Source organism: Lactuca serriola, chromosome 4 (genome assembly GCF_051521515.1).
Source record: "Lactuca serriola cultivar US96UC23 chromosome 4, Lser_US96UC23_V15, whole genome shotgun sequence".
NCBI classification, from domain to species: domain Eukaryota; kingdom Viridiplantae; phylum Streptophyta; class Magnoliopsida; order Asterales; family Asteraceae; genus Lactuca; species Lactuca serriola.
In genome coordinates this window covers 116,208,686-116,217,445 of record NC_136411.1, presented here as the reverse complement: position 1 = coordinate 116,217,445, position 8,760 = coordinate 116,208,686, and the positions used below count along the sequence as shown (strand labels likewise).

Here is an 8,760-nt window from a genome sequence, read left to right as displayed (position 1 = left end):
CTACTCAGTCCCTTCGTAAACGGATATGCTGGGTTATCCTCCGACGATACCCTCTTCACTACGAGGAGTCCTTATTCTACCCGATGTCGAATAAAGTGATATTTTCTATCGATATGTCGAGATCTGCCATGATCCCTCGGTTCTTTGGTCAAGGTAACCGCTCCTTTATTATCATAGAAAATTTCCATGGGCTCTTGTATGGCTGGCACAACTCCACGGTCTCCAATGAAGTTCTACAACCATATCGCCTCCTTTGATGCTTCGCTCGCCACTATATACTCTGATTCACATGCTGAATCAGCTACGGTCTCCTGCTTGGAACTCTTCCAAGTCACTACTCCTCCATTAAGGGTAAAGACCCAGCCCGACTGCGAACGGTAGTTGTCCCTGTCGGTCTGAAAACTAGCGTCACTATACCCTCGCACCCTTAAGTCATCGCTCCCACCGAGGACTAGAAATCATTCCTTGGTCCTCCGAAGGTACTTAAGAATATTCTTGACTGCGGTCCAATGTGCTTTGCCAAGGTTCCCTTGATATCAGCTAACCATGCTCAAAGCGAAGGCCACATCAAGTCGAGTACAAGTCATAGCATACATAATCGAGCCAACTGCGGAAGCGTATGGTACTCGACTCATCTCTGCTATCTCGAATTCGGTACTCGGGCTTTGAGTCTTACTCAACTTGGCATTACTTTGCGTTGGTAATTAACTCTCCTTTCTTTAAATTCTCCATACTAAACGTTTAGTACCTTGTCCAAGTAACTATTCTGACTAATTCCTATTAGTCTTTTACTTCTGTTTCTCACTATCCTTATTCCCAGAATATAGGAAGCCTCTCCGAGGTACTTCATAGCGAAGCACTTCCTAAGCCAGGACTTGACTTCCTACAGCGTCGGGACGTCATTTCCAGTGAGTAGTATGTCATCTACATACAATACGAGGAAGCTTACTATACTCCCACTGGCTTTAACATATACACATGATTCATCCTCACTTCGCAGAAAACCAAACTCTTTGACTTTCTCATTGAAACAAAGATTCCATCTGCAAGACGCTTGTTTCATACCATAAATGGACTTCTCAAGCTTACACACTCTCTTAGGATGCTTCGCATCAACAAAACCCTCTGGCTGAGTCATGTAAACATCCTCAGCAAACTTCCCGTAAAGGAAAGCGGTTTTGACATCCATTTGCCATATCTCATAGTCATGAAATGCAGCAATGGCTAGCATCACCCTAATAGACTTTATCTTCGCTATCGGTGATAAGGTCTCATCATGGTCGACTCCGAGAGTTTGAGTGAAACCCTTCACGACCAATCGCACCTTATAGATGTGTACATTCCCATCTATGTCGGTCTTCTTCTTGAAGATCCACTTGAACCCGACCGTCTTACGACCTAGTACATTGTCAACCAAATTCCAAACTTGGTTGTCATACATGAACTGAATCTCGCTGTCCATAGCCTCCTTCCATTTTGCAGACTCCGGACCTGCCATGGCTTCCTTATAGCTGTTAGGTTCGTCCAAATTCACTAGTGTACAATCACTAACGAACGCATCCCCTTCTGTAGTAATATGAAAACCATAAAAATGGGGTTGAACCCTAACCCTTTCGGAACGTCTAAGAGGTAAGGACTCGTCAATCGGTTCAACCGGAGTTTCCTCCTCGACTTGAGCGCCATCTTTAGAGGTTCCTTCATCGCTCGACTCTTGAATCTCTTCAAGATTGATTTTCCTCCCACTGTCCCCTTAACTTATGAGTTCCCGCTCTCGCAAAACCCCTCCCCTCACAACGAAGACAACATTGTCACTCGGTCTATAGAAGAGATATCCAAAGGACTTATGCGGGTAGCCGATGAAAATACACTGCTCACTTCGAGGCTCGAGCTTGTCGTGTGTCTCTCTTCTTACGAAAGCCTTGCAACCCCAAACCTTGATGTGTGCCAACGAGGGAGCTTTCCCTGTCCACATCTCGTGAGGTGTTTTGGCAACCTTCTTCGTAGGGACTAAGTTAAGGATATGGGCGGCAGTCTCTAAGGAATACCCCCAGAATGAGATAGGTAGCAAAACACGACTCATCATGGAACGAACCATGTCTAGAAAGGTTCGATTACGCCTCTCAGACACACCATTCAACTGCGGTGTCCTAGCTGGCGTCAATTGTGAAACGATTCCGCATTCCTTGAGGTAGTCGTGGAATTCAAGACTTAGGTACTCTCATCCTCGATCGGATCGAAGCATCTTGATTTTCTTGCCCAACTAATTCTCCACTTCTTGTTTAAACTCTTTGAACTTTTCAAAAGTTTCCGACTTGTGCTTGATTAAGTAGATATACCCATATCTGCTATAATCATCGGTAAAAGTCATATAGAAGCGGCTCGCATCCCTTGTGGTGGATCTAAAGGGCCCACACACATCGGTGTGTATGAGATCCAATAAACCCTCACCCCTCGCACAAGTGCCAGTAAAGGGTGACTTGGTCATCTTTCCAAGAAAACAAGACTCGCACACGTCATCGTCCCTAAGGTCGAATGACTCCAACACTCCATCCTTTTGGAGTTGGGCTATGCGTTTCTTGTTGACATGTCCAAGACAACGATGCCACAAGCATGATTTATCCAAACCATTGGATGAATCAATACACAAAAAATCATTTCTTAAGTTATCTACAACCATCACAGTTTCATATATTCCATTACAATGCAATGCTTCAAAATAAAAATAAAAAACAACATTAAGATAAGCATTAATAGAACCCTTTTCATTATCAAATGAATATCTAAAACCTTGTCTATACAAACCATGAAATGAAATGATGTTTCTTGATATATCTGGCGAATAGCAAAAATTATTTAAATCTAATCCTAATCAACTACTGAGCATTAAAGAGTAAAATCCAATCTCGGTGACAGGCGACGATCTTCTGTTCCCCATGATCAAATTTATCTTCCCATGCTCCACATCCCTAACTCTTCTTAGGCCCTGCAAATCAGAACAAATGTGAAAACCACATCTTGTATCAAGTACCCAAGAAATGGCATGTGATGAATCATTAGATTTAATAGTGTAAATACCTGCGTAGGATGGCTTGATCTTCCCATCCTTGATTGCTTGCAGATACTCTGGGTATCTTCATTTCCAATGCCCTATCTTGTGGTAGTGGTGGCACTCTGCCTCCTTGGGGTTAGAGTTGGGCTTAGCAGAACCAACTTTGGTTCCACTAGAAGATGTACCATCTTCATACTTTCCCTTGTGGTTGATCTTTGAGGGAGCCTTCCTCTTCTTACCTTTCCCTTGCTCAATTGCCGAGACTAGGGAAGCAACAGGAGTAGGAGTTGATGCAACAAACTTATCTTTGAGATTGCTCTCAGCAGTCCTTAGCAAGCCTTGAAGCTTGCTCAAAGTGACCTCTTCCTTATTTATGTGGTAGGTCATGCGGAACTGGTTGTAGCAGGGAGGCAAGGAGTGAAGGATGATGTCAATTGCCAACTCTTCATCAAAGTTCACATTCAACTTTAGCAGGCAATCGAAATATCTTTGTATCTTTTGTAGATGAGCAGTAAGGGACTCTCCATTACCCATTTTGGCAGTGATCATCGAAGTGATGATCTCATACCTTTCTTGCCTAGCGCTTTGGTGGTACCGGTCCAGCAAGTCTTGATGTATTTCATAGGGATACATGTCCTCATAGGACTTCTGGAGTTCTGCATTCATAGTCGCCAGCATGATGCAATGAACTTTTGTAGCATCACGCTCATGGGCCTCAAAGGCAGCGATCTCTTCAACAGTGACATTGTTGAGGTTGATTTCCTTCAGCTTCTCATCGAGGACATACTCCTTGTCCTCGTAACGAGTGACCATTCGGATGTTACGGATCCAATCATTGAAATTGGACCCGTCAAAGATCACTCTCCCACACAAGTTCATGAGTGAGAACGAGCCATAGGAATTTGAGCCGGAAGCGTTGTTGTTGACATTCGACATCTGAAAAGGAAAAACAACAAAGTTTGATTATAAATGAATCCCCAATTAAACACCCAACTGAGAAATTAGGGCTAGGATCCAACAACATTATTTACAAATTAAAAGAGGGATGTCGTAATCTAACATGCAAAAAATTTGAAGGTAAGTGAATGACGATTCACTAATTCTCCACCATGAAAAACGAAAAAGTGATTAAGTTTTAAATGTATTGGAAACTCCTAGATCTTTTGAGATTCATTGAACTTTTCAATGGCATGTTTAAATCTCTATATGCCCCTAAAGTTTGCGACTGAGATGCCGAGGATCACAAAGCGGGTATGAATAACCATGCAAATGTACATGGTGCCCTCATTGTTACAGTCACTTATTCGATGTGCCGGTTAACCACACACGATCCATCGAACTATGACAAACAATGAGTCACCCTTTGCCACCTTTGCTTAGAACTCAATTAGTGTGTCGGTTAACTACACACGCTCCACTAACGTCTTAGCAAGGGTACAAAGTGTAATTTCATGGAATTGTTTCAATTCACTTTTGCCTAAAGTAACTAATAATGGGAATTTTGTAAAAAAACATTTAGTTACTTTTATAGATTCATTAATTATACTTTTAATGATGAAAGGGTTACCGTATCCTACCCGTTCGGCTAAAGACCCTCAACAAATCAAGGAAGCGGTTGGTGAGAGTGGACACCCATTAAACGGCCATTTTATAGGTCATAACCTTATACCCCCTTATAGATCGGCTTCATGAATGAGGTCTACTAACGGTAAGACTAGCATTTAAGTTTTATATATATATATATATATATATATATATATATATATATATATATATATATATATATATATATATATATATATATATATATATATATATATATGGGTGTGCTGCATTTTGGTGGTGTGAGACTAACACGACCCAGACTTGGCATGATCATGAAGGCCAAAGAAGAGAAAGATCATGGCGTCGGTTTAATTTCTATTTATATTTAAGGGGCGGTATTAATCCATGGTGAGTTGTTAGTATAGTCATTTTCGTATGGCCGATTTGTAATTGCTAAAGAGCTTAACTACGAAGGGGACCGTAATTGGTCAGAGCTAGTGTCGCCTCCCTAATGAACTCATCGTAGAACCGAAACTAGTTGGCATGTGTGTGGGAGGGATAGTCTTGTGGTTTTATGTGGAACCTCAAGACACCACACAAGCAAGTTGCGTCGAATTTGGGTTTGCAACATAAAGATCACTATACCTAAAGCCTATCATCAATTTTAAGACTCCCTCATTCTAATATCAATCTCTTTAAGCCCTCTTTTCAAAATCATGGCTCCAACCCGGATATAAATATTGCTTATTTTCAATGTTAAGTTACTGGAATGAAAATAGACTACAAACACAATATCAAGAAGTACGATTTTGCACAATTAACCTCTCAAAATATCATAATTAAGAGGGGATGGATAATTTAAACTAACTGTAATAATAATCCATCAAAAGTGCATTACTTTTTACATTGATTACATAAAATATATACATGCAACTGTCCTATTAATCATGTGAATACTATTCTCTTTTTGTATACACGGTTTGTAACGAACTCACGATTATGACATGATCCGGTAACAAAGTGAACTAATTTAAACACGACTCGCAGAAACGACAAAAATATGAAATGCTTATGGGTTAGTCTGATGACACAGTTTCACATCGCTATGGTCCGAACAATTTTCATTTCTTCTCGGCAATTCTTCCACTCGAATGCCATTTTCACTCTTGATGTGTTGCGTGAAAGAATGGTCGTGTTGTTGATTCGTTGATTGCTCCTTGACTATGACTTCGGACTCATTTCTATGGCTTTGTTTTGCTTGAATATCCTGGTTATTATGTTTGATTTCACTTTGATTTTTACTTTCGTTTAGACTTCGACTATTATTAAAATGTTCACATATACATGCGATTGGATTTTCATGGAACTCGTCCTTTCCCGGCTTAGACTCATTTGGTCGTCCCATGAATCCAATCTGATGAGTTCGGACTCGTGAAGCAAATTCTTCCCATGTCATGTTACCACGATCCAAGAACAATCGATAAAGTTTCTTGGCGTTTGGTCTGATCGTTGGCTTGTACCCAAAGTATCTCCTGGATTGAGAAAATAATGAAAAAATAACATAATGATTTCAAAAGAGAAAATGGTATATATGGACTAGTTTTAAAAGTATCGTACCTTCTCCCCGCTAACATTTTAGCCATGTTACCATTGTTGTTGGTCACAAAAACATCGCTCTCATTACAAACAATGAAATCGAGAGCGGCCATTCGGGAAGAGTATGGTGCAAATGGTGCTAACTCTTCTTTAGTCGCAATAGATTCCTTTGAATGGACATTAGGAAAGAGTTGTTTCAATGGCCATAATGTATCTTCGCCTCCATAAACTTCACCAGATGCCACGTAGATGTGAACATCTTCCCCATATCCTAATGCTCTTAGCATAAGCCCGACTTCTTCTGGCGTCAACGGGCATTTCCCTTGCCTTCGTTCCCTATCGGGGCTTTGTTTCTGAATATAAGCAAACAAATTAAATTCAATGTGTCCACCACTGTCAGCATGTTCATGTTCAATAGCCTTACATTATCCAATGAAAAACGCAATCTTTAAGAAAAAGGAGTTTATATTACATGTAACGTTTCCCATCTCTTTCGTATTTGTTCCAACTCTCGTCGTTCCTTGTCTCCACCACCAAAGTAGCATCCGGAAAACGCAAGCATATCAGACTCAAATCTGTTGTTTATTAAAATAAGTATGTAAATTGTAACTTCAAAAGAGAACACGGGCATTAGTGCGTAGTTTTACCTCAAATGCAGTGCGATGTAACGATTGCTTTTCATCCTCATTCGTTCGACTAACTTTTTACCCATTTCCTGTATAGGATTCGTATACCTTAAAGCATGATAATTAGCTCGGCATCTGAGCTTCTGTAAATCGGTATCCAACTTATTTGCGAGCCTGTAATCGAATTTTGTAAGCATAACAACCTGCAACACATCACATTACCTCGTAATAGATTTCCCCAACACAAAAGAAACCCACAGAAACCAATCAAGATCTGACCTTTTTCTTCTCGAGAAGTGGTACGACACGAGATTCATAGCATTCCGCATCACACCTACGGGGTATCCGAGTTCGATAAGGGTGAAGGGATTTTCCATCGATGGTTGGGAGTTGTTTTACAACGTTAACGTCTTTTGAGAGATACGTTATGAACCAGTCAACATCAAAAATGTCGGAAAAGTTGCTACACAATGAGGAATATTAGTACAAGAACTACTAATAAATAGCTGATCAAACCTAAAATCCCGAAGATAAAATTAATTGGCAATTTTTATGCCGACCTTTGATCTTTCCAGTACGATCTATTATCTAATTCTGGAATAACTAATGTCGAGTTAAGCATATAAGCTGCAACAACAGCATCCGTTATCTGCATGCATGCTAATGAAAGATCAGTGCTAGGGTTTCATTTTCTTTCTATATATGGGAACATAAAAAAGGTACCCCAGTTCGTTGTTGATTCAAACCGCCACTTGTGACGATCAGCAAGAACCTTTGGGGATTTGTTTTCGCATCCCCATCTACAAAATAAATTAAAGGAACGAATTCATCCACGAATCTTCTGAATCATTTCGCATGCATGCAAGGCGTAAACATCAAGAATTTTCTTGGTTTGTACAAATCGAAAAACATGACATGATAATAGAAATTTGAGAGAGTTAATCGACACCCAAAATAATACTAACGGGAAAACCTTGAAAAGTTTCACTTTTTTGGGAGCAACCGTGATGTAATTCTGATTGACTCAACGTCCATATTTCATCTCCTAAACTCCCTCCTGCTCTCTGCGACATCAATTTTGATGAACAAGTTTATTTAGGAGAAAAGAAACGTAATTAATTGATTAATTAATGGGATTAAAAAAAAAGTATATTAATCAAATGCTTACGGGAACAAGAAAAGTTGACGTATTTCCAATATGTGATTGGAAATCGATTTCGTCATCAAGCTGTTGATTCAAATATATATTAAATTGAATGAGCTTGATGATGTCAAATGAAGAAAAAGGAGCGGATTCAAGAATTAAATACCAAGCTATGGTTATAATGGAAATGATGGACATGGTGGTGGTTGATTGGTGGAGATAGAAATGATATGAAAGCAAAAAGAAAAAGAAAACAACCGACGAGGGCAGAGAAGAAAGGGAGGAGGTGGCTGCCGAGGTTGCGGCGGCGGCAGAATATTAGGCCTTGTAATATACCAAGCACCGAGTTGTTGCTGATGCGGTTAGGGTTCCGGCGATGGTGCTGTGGCTGGTGCTGCTGGGTTGTCTTCTTCATGATGAATGTATTTTACAACGCTGTAAACGGCAGCGGTGACGGACGATACCTGGTGGTGGTAGCGCCGACGGCGACTGCGAGAGAAAGATACATTTTTTTGTTGGACACCTTTTTGTTCATGATCCGAAACGCCATTATTTTATTATTTTTTATATAACAACAAAAAGAATCCCTAGAGAGAATTTGAACAAGGGCAAGATATTGTCACGTGGGAATTACCATGAATCTTGAGCCTATCGTAATAAAGTGCAAATACTTTATCTAAATAGAAATGAAAGGGTATATTTAGGTAATGTTTTAAATAGTTGTACGTTGTGAATAGAATTTAGTAAACTAAAAAAAATCAAAGATGTTAAAAATAGGGAAATCTAGCTCTTTGAATCAG

At 40.0% G+C, this 8,760-nt stretch overlaps 1 protein-coding gene across 1 annotated transcript; it reads right to left on the bottom strand.

The window, feature by feature from the left end:
* Positions 1-5,510: 5,510 nt before the first annotated feature.
* Positions 5,511-8,375, bottom strand: LOC145098753 (O-fucosyltransferase 6-like). The gene is made up of 10 exons (XM_079036359.1): positions 8,127-8,375; positions 7,985-8,044; positions 7,790-7,880; positions 7,540-7,616; positions 7,377-7,465; positions 7,096-7,279; positions 6,838-7,019; positions 6,663-6,765; positions 6,212-6,543; positions 5,511-6,126 (listed from the first exon to the last, which is right to left on the bottom strand). The coding sequence occupies exons 1-10, from the start codon at positions 8,373-8,375 to the stop codon at positions 5,664-5,666; spliced, it is 1,830 nt and encodes a 609-aa protein (XP_078892485.1). The 3' UTR covers positions 5,511-5,663.
* Between the last annotated feature and the right edge of the window lie 385 nt (positions 8,376-8,760).

Bases quoted from the DNA above. Each gene is read 5' to 3' on its own strand.
- LOC145098753 (XM_079036359.1), bottom strand. From the start codon at position 8,375: ATGAAGAAGACAACCCAGCAGCACCAGCCACAGCACCATCGCCGGAAC. The intron at 6,766-6,837 runs GTAAAACTACGC...AATAAACAACAG, and splicing joins TACATCGCACTGCATTTGAG to ATTTGAGTCTGATATGCTTG. The intron at 6,127-6,211 runs GTACGATACTTT...TTCTCAATCCAG, and splicing joins AAAATGTTAGCGGGGAGAAG to GAGATACTTTGGGTACAAGC.